Source organism: Bufo bufo, chromosome 7 (assembly GCF_905171765.1).
Source record: "Bufo bufo chromosome 7, aBufBuf1.1, whole genome shotgun sequence".
In the NCBI taxonomy this organism is placed as follows: domain Eukaryota; kingdom Metazoa; phylum Chordata; class Amphibia; order Anura; family Bufonidae; genus Bufo; species Bufo bufo.
The window spans coordinates 225,166,161-225,184,227 of NC_053395.1; the positions used below are offsets into that span (position 1 = coordinate 225,166,161).

The following is an 18,067-nucleotide window of genomic DNA, read 5'->3' on the forward strand; positions in this document are numbered from 1 at the left end:
CGTTCTGCACGGTGTTGGGCTGTAAGCACAACCCCCACCTGTGGACGTCGGGCCCTCATAGAGTCTGTTTCTGACCGTTTGAGCAGACACATGCACATTTGTGGCCTGCTGGAGGTCATTTTGCAGGGCACTGGCAGTGCTCCTCCTGTTCCTCCTTGCACAAAGGCGGAGGTAGCGGTCCTGCTGCTGGGTTGTTGCCCTCCTACGGCCTCCTCCACGTCTCCTGATGTACTGGCCTGTCTCCTGGTAGCGCCTCCATGCTCTGGACACTGCGCTGACAGACACCGCAAACCTTCTTGCCACAGCTCGCATTGATGTGCCATCCTGGATAAGCTGCACTACCTGAGCCACTTGTGTGGGTTGTAGACTCCGTCTCATGCTACCACTAGAGTGAAAGCACTGCCAGCATTCAAAAGTGACCAAAACATCAGCCAGGAAGCATAGGAACTGAGAAGTGGTCTGTGGTCACCACCTGCAGAACCACTCCTTTATTGGGGGTGTCTTGCTAATTGCCTATAATTTCCACCTGTTGTCTATCCCATTTGCACAACAGCATGTGAAATTGATTGTCACTCAGTGTTGCTTCCTAAGTGGACAGTTTGATTTCACAGAAGTGTGATTGACTTGGAGTTACATTGTGTTGTTTAAGTGTTCCCTTTATTTTTTTTGAGCAGTGTATGTGTGTGTGTGTATATATAGTCAGGTCCATAAATATTGGGACATTGACACAATTCTAACATGTTTGGCTCTATTCACCACCACAATGGATCTGAAATGAAACGAACAAGATGTGCTTTACCTGCAGACTGTCAGCTGTAATTTGAGGGTATTTACATCCAGATCAGGTGAACGGTGCAGGAATTACAGCAGTTTGCATATGTGCCTCCTACTTGTTAAGGAACCAAAAGTAATGGGACAGAATAATAATCATAAATAAAACTTTCACTTTTTTATACTTGGTTGCAAATCCTTTGCAGTCAATTACAGCCTGAAGTCTGGAACGCGTAGACATCACCAGACGCTGGGTTTCATCCCTGGTGATGCTCTGCCAGGCCTCTACTGCAACTGTCTTCAGTTCCTGCTTGTTCTTGGGGCATTTTCCCTTCAGTTTTGTCTTCAGCAAGTGAAATGCAGCTCAATCGGATTCAGGTCCGGGGATTGACTTGGCCATTGCAGAACATTCCACTTCTTTCCCTTAAAAAACTCTTTGGTTGCTTTTGCAGTATGCTTTGGGTCATTGTCCATCTGCACTGTGAAGCGCCGTCCAATGAGTTCTGAAGCATTTGGGTTCTGTATATGTGTGTGTGTACCGTGTACATGGTGTATATGTGTGTGTGGTGTGTACCGTGTACAGGTGAAACTCAAAAAATTAGAATGTCATGCAAAAGTTCATTCACTTCAGTAATGCAAATTAAAATTGGAATTTTGTGAAAAGGTTCAATATTCTCGGCTCAAAGTGTCACCCTCTAGTCAGCTAATTAATCCATACCCCCTGCGCAAAGGGGACCTCAAAACATCATAAGCCATAATCATCCAAATTATAACAAATGAAGGCTTGAAATATCTCGCTTCGCCTGTAATGAGTCTCATGTGTTAGTTTCACCTTTTAAAGAGGACCTTTCACTAGAATAGAAAATCTAAACTAAGCATACATACATGGAGAGCGGCGCCAAGGGATCCCCCTGCACTTACTGTTATCCCCGGGCGCCGCTCCGTTCTCCCGGTATACGCTCCAGTATCTTCATATGTTTGGCTCCACCCAGGGGAACCTGCCGGCGTCTCATTCAGCGATTGGCCAGCGCTACAGCATGGGAGAAAGAGACGCCGGCAGGTTCCCCTGGGTGGAGCCGAACATATGAAGATACTGGAGCGTATACCGGGAGAACGGAGCGGCGCCCGGGGATAACAGTAAGTGCAGGGGGATCCCTCGGCGCCGCTCTCCATGGCTGTATGCTTAGTTTAGATTTTCCTTTCTAGTGAAAGGTCCTCTTTAAGGGCTCTTTCACACTTGCGTTGTCCGGATCCGGCGTGTACTCCATTTGCCGGAGGTGCCCGCCGGATCCGTAACACCACAAGTGAACTGAAAGCATTTGAAGACGTTATTAAGGTCCTGGTTGCCATAGAAGGAGCGGGGAGCGGGGGAGCAGTATACTTACAGTCCGTGCGGCTCCCGGGGCGCTCCAGAATGACGTCAGAGCGCCCCATGTGCATGGATGACGTGATCCATGCGACACGTCATCCATGAGCGTGGGGCGCCCTGACGTCACTCTGGAGCGCCCGGGGAGCCGCACGGACGGCAAGTATACTGCTCCTCCGCTCCCCACTACACTTTACCATGGCTGCCAGGTCTTTAGCGTCCTGGAAGCCATGGTAACCATTCAGAAAAAGCTAAACGTCGGATCCGGTAATGCGCCGAAACGACGTTTAGCTTAAGGCCGGATCCGGATTAATGCCTTTCAATGGGCATTAATTCCGGATCCGGCCTTGCGGCAAGTCTTCAGGATTTTTGGCCGGAGCAAAAAGCGCAGCATGCTGCGGTATTTTCTCCGGCCAAAAAACGTTCCGTTCCGGAACTGAAGACGTCCTGATGCATCCTGAACAGATTTCTCTCCATTCAGAATGCATTAGGATAATCCTGATCAGGATTCTTCCGGCATAGAGTCCCGACGACGGAACTCTATGCCGGAAGAAAAGAACGCAGGTGTGAAAGAGCCCTAAGTTGCATTACTGAAATAAATGAACTTTACACTATTAAAATTTTTCGAGTTTCACCTGTATATGGTGTATTTATGTGCGTGTACTGTGTATGTATATGTAAACATGCGCTGTGACGCCGCGTGTCCGCCGATGAGTAGGAAACCCACCCCTGCCCGGGACCCGTCTGATCAGCTGTTTAGCGCCACAGCACTCTCTGCTTTCCCTAGGCTGAGTGACGACACGTTCATCGGTCACATGACCTAGACGCAGCACTACACAATGTACGGCGCTGTGCGCGGCCCACACAGGAGCACCAAACAGCTGATCAGCGGGGGCCCTGGGTGTCGGACCCCCACCCATCAGATACTGATGACCTATCCTGAATAAAGGCCTTCTGTTGAAAAGTTTCAGAAAATCCCTTTAAACTAAAACTGAAAGCAAAATCTCTGTCGCACTTGCTGTGGAAATCGGAGGCGGCTCCTGGCGTTCCTGCTGCGGTCTATTCTCATGACATCAGGCTGATCCGTGCGTCGCTAAGTTCGTGCACTTCAATTTCACACGCAAATAAAAAACTGCTATATACACTAGTGCAAGTTCTCCATTTACGCCGATGGGTCGGGCTCGTCTTTTGCAGGATGAGTTCTATTTTTCATGCCACCAACTGGGGCACTTCTAATTTATTAACTTTTTGGGCGGGAATAAGAGAAAATAATGACACCTTTTTTTAAATGTGCGGCCAGAATAATGAGTTCTGAGGTTCCTACACCCTAAGGCCTCCTGCACACGACCGTATGGCTTTTTCAGGGTTTTGCGAAACGTTTTTCACGGATCCGTTTTTTTTGTTTCCGTTCCGTTTTTCCGTATGGCATATACAGTATACAGTAATTATAATTACATAGAAAAATTTGGGCTGGGTATAACATTTTCAATAGATGGTTCTGCAAAAACGAAACGGATACGGAAGACATACGGAGTACATTCCGTATGTGTTCCGTTTTTTTTTCTCGGACCCATTGACTTTAAGGAAGCCACGGAACGTGATTTGTGGGCAATAATAGGACATGTTCTATCTTTCAACAGAACGGAAATACGGAAATGGAATGTGTACAGAGTACATTGTTTGGTTCCGTATACGTAACGCAAAAAAACAGCACGTAAACAGAAAGAAAAACAAACGGTCGTGTGCAGGAGGCCTAAGGCTGTGGGATTACGGCAGCAACAGGTTTCTCCATTTTACTTCTCCCACACAATAAAAACACATTAAAAAATATATATATCATTTTTCGCCATATTCTGGCAGAGCTGTAGAAGGCATTGTTTTAGCAGGATGAAGAAAACCAGCAATTCTGTTAATGTTTTTATTAACAATTTTCTTTCTGCAGTAAAAATCTGAGAATTAAAAAAGACAAAGGGCGAGGTACTGAACGAGAAGTCCGAGACCATGAAAGGTAAAAAAAAACGGGCGTAGTAAAGTGCCTGGTATAAAGATGGCAACACTAAAAATACAAATCACCCGAGCAAGCAATGTACAGACACTGAACAAGCAGGGGATGCAGAGAGATTTTATACAAGACCAACAAGTCATCTGTGTACACAGCTCTGGAGTATAATACAGGATGTAACTCAGGATCAGTACAGGATAAGTAATGTATGTACACAGTGACTGCACCAGCAGAATAGTGAGTGCAGCTCTGGAGTATAATACAGGATGTAACTCAGGATCAGTACAGGATAAGTAATGTATGTACACAGTGACTGCACCAGCAGAATAGTGAGTGCAGCTCTGGAGTATAATACAGGATGTAACTCAGGATCAGTACAGGATCAGTAATGTATGTACACAGTGACTGCACCAGCAGAATAGTGAGTGCAGCTCTGGAGTATAATACAGGATGTAACTCAGGATCAGTAATGTATGTACACAGTGACTGCAGCAGCAGAATAGTGAATGCAGCTCTGGAGTATAATGCAGGATGTAACTCAGGATCAGTACAGGATAAGTAATGTATGTACACAGTGACTCCACCAGCAGAATAGTGAGTACAGCTCTGGAGTATAATACAGGATGTAACTCAGGATCAGTACAGGATAAGTAATGTATGTACACAGTGACTGCACCAGCAGAATAGTGAGTGCAGCTCTGGAGTATAATACAGGATGTAACTCAGGATCAGTACAGGATAAGTAATGTATGTACACAGTGACTGCACCAGCAGAATAGTGAGTGCAGCTCTGGAGTATAATACAGGATGTAACTCAGGATCAGTACAGGATCAGTAATGTATGTACACAGTGACTGCACCAGCAGAATAGTGAGTGCAGCTCTGGAGTATAATACAGGATGTAACTCAGGATCAGTAATGTATGTACACAGTGACTGCAGCAGCAGAATAGTGAATGCAGCTCTGGAGTATAATGCAGGATGTAACTCAGGATCAGTACAGGATAAGTAATGTATGTACACAGTGACTCCACCAGCAGAATAGTGAGTACAGCTCTGGAGTATAATACAGGATGTAACTCAGGATCAGTACAGGATAAGTAATGTATGTACACAGTGACTGCACCAGCAGAATAGAGAGTGCAGCTCTGGCGTATAATACAGGATGTAACTCAGGATCAGTACAGGATAAGTAATGTATGTACACAGTGACTGCACCAGCAGAATAGTGAGTGCAGCTCTGGAGTATAATACAGGATGTAACTCAGGATCAGTACAGGATAAGTATTGTATGTATGTACACAGTGACTTCACCAGCAGAATAGTGAGTGCAGCTCTGGAGGATAATATAGGATGTAACTCAGGATCAGTACAGGATAAGTAATGTATGTACACAGTGACTCCACCAGCAGAATAGTGAGTGCAGCTCTGGAGTATAATACAGGATGTAACTCAGGATCAGTACAGGATAAGTAATGTAATGTATGTACACAGTGACTCCACCAGCAGAATAGTGAGTGCAGCTCTGGAGTATAATACAGGATGTAACTCGGGATCAGTACAGGATAACTAATGTATGTACACAGTGACTGCACCAGCAGAATAGTGAGTGCAGCTCTGGAGTATAATACAGGATGTAACTCCGGTTCAGTACAGGATAAGTAATGTATGGACACAGTGACTGCACCAGCAGAATAGTGAGTGCAGCTCTGGAGTATAATACAGGATGTAACTCAGCATCAGTACAGGATAAGTAATGTATGTACACAGTGACTGCACCAGCAGAATAGTGAGTGCAGCTCTGGAGTATAATACCGGATGTAACTCAGCATCAGTACAGGATAAGTAATGTATGTACACAGTGACTGCACCAGCAGAATAGTGAGTGCAGCTCTGGAGTATAATACAGGATGTAACTCAGCATCAGTACAGGATAAGTAATGTATGTACACAGTGACTGCACCAGCAGAATAGTGAGTGCAGCTCTGGAATATAATGCAGGATGTAACTCAGGGTCAGTACAGGATAAGTAATGTAATGTATGTACACAGTGACTGCACCAGCAGAATAGTGAGTGCAGCTCTGGAGTATAATACTGGATGTAACTCAGGATCAGTACAGGATAAGTAATGTAATGTATGTACACAGTGACTGCACCAGCAGAATAGTGAGTGCAGCTCTGGAGTATAATACAGGATGTAACTCAGGATCAGTACAGGATAAGTAATGTAATGTATGTACACAGTGACTGCACCAGCAGAATAGTGAGTGCAGCTCTGGAGTATAATACAGGATGTAACTTAGGATCGGTACAGGATAAGTAATGTAATGTATGTACACAGTGACTGCACCAGCAGAATAGTGAGTGCAGCTCTGGAGTATAATACAGGATGTAACTCAGGATCAGTACAGGATAAGTAATGTAATGTATGTACACAGTGACTGCACCAGCAGAATAGTGAGTGCAGCTCTGGAGTATAATACAGGATGTAACTCAGCATCAGTACAGGATAAGTAATGTATGTATGTACACAATAACGCCACTTTTTATATAATCTGGAAAACGTTGTTCAGAGGCGGATATACCCTGCAGTTATTTGCAGTATACTGGACGTGTGGTGTTTTTAGTACCAGAACTCAGTAATATGTAAATGAGAGGATAAAAGGGTAATTATTTATCTTTAATTATGAAATATTAACAAAATAAGACTACAAAAATAACATTTCATGTCGCTGTACAGTGAAGCTTCCAGGTTCAGAAGTAGTCCTCTATTTTCCTTTTCTTACACAGATTTCCTTCTTGAATTTCTTGGTCAAACTCTTCACAGGCCTCGAGCAGCAGAGCTTCATCTGCGTCATCCGCCGCCCCGTCCCCTGAAAACGACCTCTGGAATAGGTCATATATGGTCTTCTGTTTGGGGTCCTGTAGTAAATACCACATTAGGTGAGAATTAGGGTGCATTCACACAACCGTAAGTGTTTTGAAGTCCACAAATTTGCGGATCCGCAAAACACAGATACCGGCCGCGTGCGTTCCGCATTTTGCGGACTGCACATGGCCGGTGCTATATAGAGAATGCCTATATAGACAAGAATAGGACACGCTCCGTATTTTTTGCGGTGCCGCGGTACGGAGCAACGGATGCGGACAGCACACGGTGTGCTGTCCGCATCTTTTGTGGCCCCATTGAAATGAATGGGTCCGCACCCGTTCCACAAAATTGCGAAACGGATGCGGATCCATTTATACGGTCGTGTGAATGCACCCTAAAACGATATACATAAAGCATGTAGCATACCGACATACAGACAAAAAGATCCTAGAGTCTGACATAGGGTTGTCACGATACCAAAATTTTGATTAGATTTCGATACCATAAAAAAGTATTGCGATACTCGATACCATTTGATACCACGCGAAAAAAATAAAACACACCAAAAAAGCCGCGTGCATTCCATTATTTATGGAACGTCTGGCTAATAGAACAGTCCTATGCTATTTTTTGTGGGGGACAAGGTGACAAAAAATTGCAAATAGTTTTTTTGTTTTTTTTCTGTTAGGGTGTTCACCGCAGAGGAAATATTTTTTAATATTTTAATAGTTCACACTTTTTCGGGCGTGGCGATATGTAATATGTTAATTTTTTTTATTGTTTTGGTGGTTTTTTTTACTTTTTATTTAATAACTAGGGCTTCAGTAGCTTCCTGGCTGCCATGGTAACCGATTGGAGCCCCAGCAGTGTAATCTGCCACTGCGACTAATGAAGAGGAGGGGAGGGGACCCTGTGGCCACTGCCACCAATGAATATAACAACAAGGGGGGCGCCACCAATGATACTAATACTGAGGGGGGGGGGGGGAAGAGGAGGGAGGGCGCACTGCACCACCAATGGTTTATAATTTATAATACTGGGGGGGGGGGGGGGCAGACTGCACCACCAATGATACTGATACTGGGGGGTGGGGGCACACTGCGCCACCAATGATACTGATACTGGGGGTGGGGAGGGAGCACTGCGCCACCAATGGTTTGTAATTTATAATACTAAGGGGAGAGGAGGGAGGGCGCACTGCGCCACCAATGATACTGATACTAGGGGGAGGGAGGGCGCACTGCTCCATCAATGGTTTATAATTTATCGGTCTCCCTCTGTCTCCCACCGGCAGGTGAAGGCTGCCTGGGGTCTGATGTAGGCCCCAGACCAGCCTTCAGTAATTTCCAGCAGGCTGCGCCTCTCTGGCGCAGCCTGCTGGTCAATGTTAGAATAGCATTGCCATTAAAATGCAATGCACTATAGGGATAGAGCATTGCATTTTAAAAGCAATCAAAAAGCTGTCCGTTATAGTCCCCTTGTGGGACTATTAAGTAGCAAAAAAAAAGTAAAAAAAACAAAACATTTATTCAATAAAAAAAATCCCATTAAAAAAAATGCAAAAAATACGCTTTTCAATGAAAAAAAAATTGCAAAAAATAAATAAATCTTCTCCATATGTTTGGCATTGCCGAGTCCGTAACGGCCTGGACTACATAAATATCATGTAAATTATCCACTATGGTAAACGCCGTAAAAAAAAATAATAATAAAAAAGACAGAATTGCTAATTTATTCTTAGTTGCCACCGAAAAAAACGTAATAACAAGCGATCAAGAAGCGCCATTTACTCCAAAATGATACCAATGAAAAATACAAGTCGTCCCGCAAGAATCAAGACCTCACACAACTCCATAGAAAGAAAAATTAAAAAGTTATGGGTCTTGGGAAGCAGTAATGCAAAAACATTTTTTTCTTTTAAAATAAAGGGGTTTTATTGCAAAAAAGTAGTAAAATGTAAAAAAAACAAAAAAACTACATCTATTTGGTATGTCAGTAATCGTACTGACCTAGAGAATAAAGATATTATGTTATTTATACCAAAAAATGAACGCTGTAAAATTTATAACGTAAAAATGCAGTGGCAGGATTGCTGTTTTTCCCCATCTCCCTCCCAGAAATAGTTAATAAAAGCTAATCAGAAAGTTATGTGTACCCCAAAATGGCGCCATTAAAAACTACAACTTGTCCCGCAAAAAACAAGCCCTATATAGATGAAAAAAAGAAAAAAAAGTTATAGCTCTTGGAACGCGACGATGAAAAAAAGGAAGAAAAACGCTGTCAGTAAGGCTCAAAACAAGCAGGCAGGTACGATGGAAGAAAATACTATGGGGGTCATTTATCAAACTGGTGCAAAGTAGAACTGGCTGAGATGCCCACAGCAACCAATCAGATTGCACCTTTTATTTTCCAAAGGAGCTGTCAAAAATGAAAGGTGGAATCTGATTGGTTGCTATGGGGCAAATAAACCAGTTCTACTTTACACCAGTTTGATAAATGTTTGGCAGTACTAAACTGCGCTACTCGGACATCCCGCGTCATATAAGTCCCCAACACAGGGAAGGAAGAGCTCTCTACCAGCTGAAACACAAAACTGCTGCTGCCAGTTTACGCTGTATACGACTAAGGGCTCTTTCACACCTGCGTTATTGTCTTCCGGCATAGAGTTCAGTCGTCGGGACTCTATGCCGGAAGAATCCTGATCAGGATTATCCTAATGCATTCTGAATGGAGAGAAATCCGTTCAGGATGCATCAGGATGTCTTCAGTTCCGGACCGGAACGTTTTTTGGCCGGAGAAAATACTGCAGCATGCTGCGCTTTTTGCTCCGGCCAAAAATCCTGAACACTTGCCGCAAGGCCGGATCCGGAATTAATGCCCATTGGAAGGCATTGATCCGGATCCGGCCTTAAGCTAAACGTCGTTTCGGCGCATTGCCGGAGCCGACATTTAGCTTTTTCAGAGTGGTTACCATGGCTGTCGGGACGCTAAAGTCCTGACAGCCATGGTAAGTGTAGCGGGGAGCGGGGGAGCAGTGTACTTACCGTCCGTGCGGCTCCCCGGGCGCTCCAGAGTGACGTCAGGGCGCCCCAAGCGCATGGATCACGTGATCGCATAGACACGTCATCCATGCGCATGGGGCGCTCTGACGTCATTCTGGAGCGCCCCGGGAGCCGCACGGACTGTAAGTATACCGCTCCCCGCTCCTACTATGGCAACCAGGACTTTAATAGCGTCCTGGGTGCCATAGTAACACTGAAAGCATTTGGAAGACGGTTCCGTCTTCAAATGCTTTCAGTACACTTGCGTTTTTCCGGATCCGGAGTGTAATTCCGGCAAGTGGAGTACATGCCGGATCCGGACAACGCAAGTGTGAAAGAGCCCTAAAACTTTTATTTTACACCTGCGAAACAACAGTTCTCCTTTTGTCTGACGACCCCTTTCCGGTTAGCTGCAGTGTAGACCCCTTTCCGGTTAGCTGCAAACACTGCTTTTATTATTGCAGAATCCGCATGTACAGAATGCAGACTTTTCTGCAGATTTTTCCTGTCTATATTGAAAGGGGTGAAATTCACAGGTTTCAGATTTAAGAATCTGCAGTACAGGTCAATTTTTGTGCAGGAAAATGTCTGCATCATGTAGGGGAGATTTGTTAAAGGGGGTGCCAGGAGGAAACCGAACAACACAAGGGATCCTTACGCAGAAAGAACTGAGCATTCCTTATCTGATACCGCCACCGCTCCACTTCTCCCAGCCAGGCTCTGTTTACCTGGCTGCAGAGGTGACATCACATTGACAACACGTGAGGTCACTGCTGCAGCCGATCATTGGCCTCTTTGGTACACTGCCGAGGCAAGTGATTGGCTGCAGCAGACGCGTGTTGTCGTCATGACAACAGCGCAGCCCGCTTAACAGAGTCCAGCTGCAAATAAAAAAAAATATATATTTTTCATCAGACCCCCAATCTTTCTCAAACCGCAGATCAGATCACCCCATCTTTATCAGACCTCTCCTGCTCCAGACGGCACACTCTTCCTGTACTCTCCGCTCCCCGATTTCGTAAAGAGTGTCAGCTCATAGCGCACGCCTACATGCACTACGTTCTGACCCTATACGCAGTCAGGATACAGCACAGACCAGGGAGCGGCGAGTACAGCCAGGGCTAGTGGTGCGATACTCACCGCTCCCTGCACCTCCTGCACACTAAAGAGTGTCTCCATAATGAAAGCGCTCATTACTATCCACTTTATAAGACGTACTGCTTTTTTTCCACCACTTTCGGAGAGAAAAAAGTGCATCTTAAAAAGCGAAAGATACGGTAATTCTCAGTTCTTTTTGCAGAAGGACCCCATGTTTTGTCCGGTTTCTTCCTGAAAGCAGACAACCCCTTTTATATCACATGTACATAGCTGGTCCTGTAATACAAGGTCCTCAGGACTGCTGACAGATCGGACACAGTATAGTCATGTGTAGATGGGAGCTCTCTTCTGACCTTATAGAAAAAGTCAGCGGCTTCTGTTGTTTCTGAGAAGTTCGCCTCCGACAGACCCGCCTGGCCCAAGATCTTGATCTTTTCCTGAATCATCGGCCTGTTGAAAAGCAGGAAAATCAGAGCTCAGTCTAAAGCAACATCATACTATAACTATCGGTAACAATGGAGATGGCTACGACAAAAAGTGATTGTAGCCCTGAAAATAATAACGGATCTGGCCTTTTATTTTTATCCATAGATTTTTTTTTTACGCCTTTTTACCACAAGTAGTCGTCCGCTGTTCCTTTTGCCACCAGGTAGTGAATATTCACGGAGCTGGTCTGTCCTATTCTGTGGACCCGATCTTCTGCTTGAATCAAAACCTACAAAAAAAGATTTATAAAGTTCGAAAAACATTGAGTATACAGTCAGTATTTTTAATCTGATTATCCATAAATTCTTTTATCTACGGGAGCTTCCAGATAAGCAATGATCACTTGCTTACTGTAGCTGGATCTCATGCGTTTCCTCCTGAAACCGGAATACCCCTTTATCGGATTATAGTAACATCCCTGAGCTCTAGGGCAGTAAAGAAGTTAGACACAAGCCCTGGAGGTCTAGGGCAGTGAAATAGTTAATATCTGCATGCTTGGTGGTTTAGGGCAGAGAAGGTTAATGTCCACATCCCTGTGGTCTAGCGCAAAGAAGGGTTCAACTCCAGTTTCTCTGGGGTCTAGGGCGGAGAAATGGTTATTTCTCAAATCTGTGGTGGTCTAGGGAAGGGAAAGGGTTAATTTCCAAATGCCTGGTAGCATCCTCGGGGTTCTTGTGCAAAGAAGGGGCTATTACCAGTATCCCTGGCGTGGCAGACAAGGTGTTAATGCCCAAATCCTTGCTGCTATGGGGTTAAAAAAAAAAAAAGTCTAATGCAAAAAAGGTTATAATGTCAGTATCCCTGATGGTCTAGGGCAGATAAATAGTTCATGCCAAAATACCTGGTGGTCTAGGACAGAAAAGGGTTAATGTCAAACTCCTGATGGTCTAGGGCGACGTAACTGCCTGTAGGAATCCTCTGCCGCAAGTGTGAAAGTAGCCTAATTCTTCATATGGGGGTCTAGTGGTCCCTCTCCAGCGCAAGCAGTGATCGTTCAGCTTCCCGTCACTTACGGTAAGGGAGCACACCGTCACTGCGCAGGGCGTGGCCTCCATGCTGCATAAATGTCGTGCAACTTTACTTGGACTGTGGCTGCTGGGAAAGCTGGGTGACAACCCCTTCAGGGCAGTCACATTGCATACCACCCAACTTTCTTCCAGCCGGATATAAGAGTCTGACTGAAGGGGACAACTCAAGGACTTGACATTTTCGGCTTCTCTCTACCTAAGCCTCTTCATATCTAAGTTCAGCATCCGCCTACAGGAAATGTGTGGGTTACAAGGGGACCGGATTTTGGAAATGTAAAATTCTTGGAACGACTGTGAGATGGATTACCGGGAGAGAACACCCCACCCCCGCACTCTTCAGACAGGTGAAAGGAGGTGAAGAGCCGACGCGAGACGCAATTTACAACAACATGAGGCTGATTGGTTCTGCACCACAGCGAGTAGAGGCGAGGACGCGGCCACGATTCCTGGAAGTCGCCAGGCTTACGAATAATTAGGTGCTGATTTACTGGCCTTCCCCTTCAGCAGCGGGAGCTCATTTTATTGCTGCCCAAGGACAGAGGTGCGATTCTGTTTTATCTGTAGTTTTAACCTCTTAATGACCAGTGCTTCCGCCATAAAGGGCACAACACTCTTTAGCAATTTTTGACACAGGATATGTATGGTGTTGGGTGGACAGGGAAGACCACCCCCGTGGTGTCAGAACCGCCGATCAGGGTCTGCCGTGGAACACCCGTTATTCACAGGATGGCCGGGCCCAATGGAGGCAGCGACATAACTGCTAACACTATTCACTATGAAGTGGTTGTCTCCTCGGGTCCCTGGCTGTCTCTGCCTGGCCCTTGATGGACTGCAGGAGCGTTAAAGGGGTTTTCCGAGACTTAAAGGGGTTGTCTGGGCTCAGAGCTGAACCCAATCTGCACCCATTTACCATGAATGAGTGGCGCATAGGAGCTTTTTACGCTGTGATGCTCCCCCTTGCCCTGAGCTGAATCGCTTGCGATCTGGTGACGTACTGGGCTCTGCATGGGTAAGCTAGGCGCAGGCTTCCGCCTAGCAGTGAGCCTGATGACATCACTGGCGCTAATGGGTGGTCCTTGGCACTGCCCTGTTTACAGGCTAAGGCAGCGTTAAAGACCGCACATTAGGGCCGTTGTCCCGCGCGATTCAGCTCAGGGCAAGGGGGCGCATCAGAGAGTAAAAAGCTCCGATGCGCCACTCATTCATGGCGAATGAGTGCAGATCGGATTGTGTCCGGGTTCAGCTCTGAACCTGGACAACCCATTTAAATACTGATGACCTATCCTCACACCCGGGGCCCCCGCGCTCCTGTGAGTGCCGCAGCCTTCTCCCTGCTTACCAATCACAGCGCCGTACATTGTATAGTGGCTGTACTTAGTATGGCGCTCAGCCATATTCACTTCAAGGGGGCAGAGCTGCTCCTAGGCCACGTGACAAATGAAGTGTCGTCACCGGCCTAGGGAAAGCTGGAGAAGGCCGCGGTGCTACTGTTAGTACAGAAGCCTTCTCAAAAAGCTAATCGGCAGGGGTCTCGTGTGTCGGACCCCCACCGATCAGAATTTAAAGGGGTTCTGCAGTTTGTTTTAACTGATGATCTGTCCTCTGAATAGATCATCAGCATCTGATCGGCGGGGGTCTGACCCCCGGGACCCCCGCCGATCAGCTGTTTGAGAAGGCAGCGGCGCTCTAGTAGCGCCGCGGCCTTCTCACTGTTTACCGCCGGCCCACTGACGTCACCACTTGTATTAACTGGCCTGGGCGGGGCTAAGCTCTGTTCACTTGAATGGAGCTTAGCCCCGCCCACACTAGTTGATACTAGTCGTGACGTCACTGGGCCGGCGGTAAACGGTAAGAAGGCCGCGGCGCTGCTGGAGCGCCGCTGCCTTCTCAAACAGCTGATCGGCGGGGGTCCCGCACCCCCGCCGATCAGAAGCTGATGATCCATCCAGAGGATAGATCATCAGTTAAAACAAAGTGGAAAACCCCTGTAAAGCAGAAATGTCAGAAGACGTTACTGCAGACTTGTGCGCCTTCAGAAGAAGGTGGGTGGTCATTAAGGGATTAAAGACAAATCCTGACCAACTGAAAAAAACGTTCGACCAGAACAGCGGAGCTCAACATTATTAATAATATATTCTTGTATACTGGCCGATGTAGACCAAGCAGACACTCGCATGTAACATGTATGTCAGGGGCTTTCTCCGCATACATGCTAAACGTGAGCACTGGCAAAGTATAGTCGGGGGGAGAGCAGTCAGGCCGCACAGTACAGCAAGGGTTAATAGTTTCAGGTTGCAGGAAAGCTCCACTATATTACACAGAAAGTCAGGCAAACGCTGATACCTCCTGAGAAGTGGGATGTCGTGTTCCCTTATCCCAGCCATATGTGCCCGGTCACTCCCCAAGGTAGTCCGTAGGAGATGAGGAAAGTCAGCCATTCCCCCACAGACTCTAGTGGCGAATTCTTAGGATTGGTTGGACCCCCGTCGATCAGGCATCTATGCAATCTTAATAGATACTTCACATTTTACTCATAGGAAATAGCGCAAAGTCGCGTGCACAGGCCCATGGTCCGGGGTTCTCCAGCCGCCCCATCCACTGCAATTCTACAAAAAATAAAAGGACGAGGCTCACCCCCGGGTTCCAGAACAGCTCTGCAAACACCACCAAGTCTGCTGAGGACAGGGTCAGCCCCATGTTGGCAGCCGTGATGGACAATACAGCGACACAGCTCTTCTCTGAAAACTGGAATTTTTGGCAGAGAGCTTGGCGATCGGCTGAGGGGGTGGTTCCATCGATACGGATAAATCCAACGTTCTACAAGAAATGAACATGTGGCCGGGATTAGTGCAGAACTGGAACGTACGGCTCGTAACGGTGCAGACCGTTCATTCACATACAGACAAATCTGGACATTCCATAAGGTAAAACTTTATTTCTGCACTGACGAGTGAGGCCTTGTTCTCAGTATGTTGTATTTTACACGTAGGGCAACTGAAAATCATGGGTCACTATACAAGTCCCAGAAATAATGCCATGCCTGCACGCCGACTAACAGAACAGAGCAGAGACTCGGGTCACCTTTTTCCCCAGCTCTTCACAGACATTGTCCAGGACCAACTTGTGATGAGCAAACACCAGGAACTTCTCTCGGCCGCTCTCCAGCAGATCCAGGATGTATTCTCTGCAGATGTCCAAGGAAGACAATAATTATCCCCAGATATCCACAAGATGTACCACAGGTTACATACACAATTAATCTGCATTACATCCTATATTATACTCCAGAGCTGCACTCACTATTCTGCTGGTGCAGTCACTGTGTACATACATTACTTATCCTGTACTGATCCTGAGCTACATCCTGTATTATACTCCAGAGCTGCACTCACTATTCTGCTGGTGCAGTCACTGTGTACAGACATTACTTATCCTGTACTGATCCCGAGTTACATCCTGTATTATACTCCAGAGCTGTACTCACTATTCTGCTGGTGCAGTCACTGTGTATATACATTACTTATCCTGTACTGATCCTGAGTTACAACCTGTATTATACTCCAGAGCTGCACTCACTATTCTGCTGGTGCAGTCACTGTGTACATACATTACTTATCCTGTACTGATCCTGAGCTACATCCTGTATTATACTCCAGAGCTGCACTCACTATTCTGCTGGTGGAGTCACTGTGTACATACATTACAGTACTTATCCTGTACTGATCCTGAGTTACATTCTGTATTATACTCCAGAGCTGCACTCACTATTCTGCTGGTGCAGTCACTGTGTACATACATTACTTATCCTGTACTGATCCTGAGTTACATCCTGTATTATACTCCAGAGCTGCACTCACTATTCTGCTGGTGCAATCACTGTGTACATACATTACATTACTTATCCTGTACTGATCCTGAGTTACATCCTGCATTATACTCCAGAGCTGCACTCACTATTCTGCTGGTGGAGTCACTGTGTACATACATTACATTACTTATCCTGTAATGATCCTGAGTTACATCCTGTATTATACTCCAGAGCTGCACTCACTATTCTGCTGATGGAGTCACTGTGTACATACATTACATTACTTATCCTGTAATGATCCTGAGTTACATCCTGTATTATACTCCAGAGCTGTACTCACTATTCTGCTGGTGGAGTCACTGTGTACATACATTACTTATCCTGAGTTACATCCTGTATTATACTCCAGAGCTGCACTCACTATTCTGCTGGTGGAGTCACTGCATACACACGTTACTTATCCTGGGTAGTGCTATCCTTTCACCAGGGTCTGTATGTTAATCTGATGTAGAGAAATGTATCTGTCCCCTCCTCCCTTGCATTAGATACAGCGCCCGCTGAAAAGTCACTCACATTACAGATCGGATCTTGGCTTCGGCAGTTCTGTTGTAGAACAGGAGAAGAGCTTCTTTCTCTTGGACTTTCTGTAATAAGGAACATATAACAGACATTACTGGGGAGCTGCTGTAATCTCTGCGATATATATAAAAAAAAAAAAGTCAATACCGTCTCAGGTGGAGAGCTGCCGACAGGGGGTGCCCCCTCCTGATGCGCCACTTCCCAGGAAGAAGCAGGAGATGTGTAGACTATACTGCAGGCACATACACTACTCACAAAAAGTAAGGGATATTTAGCTTGTGGGTGAAATTTAAGGAGGAACCTAAAATGCCCTCTGACCTTTACAGGTGAACTTAATGTGACCTTCTCTAAACTTCTGAATGCACATGTCCAACTCTTCAATGTTTCAGTACTTTTTGCACAACTTGCTGTTTTCTAACAAGGAGCTTAACGGCAAATTTACAACAGGTGTTTTATCCACGAATCGCCCAATAAATGTCCTGGTTCAATTAGAATTGGTATTTAAACAGTCCTCCTCATCATGCCGTTCACATTTTGACATCATGAGACCAAGACAACACCTAACAATTGATGAACAGTAAGTACTTCGCCATTGCGAGGTTTCATCAAGCGGGATGTTCTCAGAGGGAAGTGGCCACTGAGCTGAGAGTGTCACAGAATGTCATCAGCAGGTTGTATCAGAGATACAGAGAGACTGGAAGAGTCACAGAAGGGCAGAGAAGTGGACGTCCTCTGCTCACATCGCACACTGATGACCGCTTCATTGTGTGCAATGCCCTGCGGGACCGGATCATGAATGTCACACAACTCCAGGCACATTTAAAGGAAGGTGAGAGGCACCCAAGTGTCATGTCAGACCATTCGAAAACGTTTACATCAGCGTGGTCCGCGAGCTAGATGACCTGCTAAGGTCCCTGACCGCACCACCAGGCACAGGCGTCATCGTCTTGCACGTGCCAGGGAGCGTCTACGTCGTCCAGCTGTAATTGATGCTCAAGGCAACATGACAAGTTCTT

At 46.0% G+C, this 18,067-nt stretch overlaps 1 protein-coding gene across 1 annotated transcript in view; it reads right to left on the reverse strand.

Moving 5' to 3' along the window:
- Positions 1–6,679: 6,679 nt before the first annotated feature.
- The window catches only part of SMARCAL1 (SWI/SNF related, matrix associated, actin dependent regulator of chromatin, subfamily a like 1), a 36,407-nt gene continuing 25,019 nt past the window's right edge, over positions 6,680–18,067 (reverse strand). Inside the window, exons 13-18 of the mRNA XM_040439428.1 lie at positions 17,046–17,116; positions 15,746–15,848; positions 15,299–15,481; positions 11,765–11,865; positions 11,504–11,600; positions 6,680–7,061 (exon numbers count right to left, since the gene is read on the reverse strand). Coding sequence (XP_040295362.1) covers positions 6,894–7,061; positions 11,504–11,600; positions 11,765–11,865; positions 15,299–15,481; positions 15,746–15,848; positions 17,046–17,116 — 723 coding nt within the window. The 3' untranslated portion in view covers positions 6,680–6,893. The remainder of the gene's footprint in view (positions 7,062–11,503; positions 11,601–11,764; positions 11,866–15,298; positions 15,482–15,745; positions 15,849–17,045; positions 17,117–18,067) is intronic.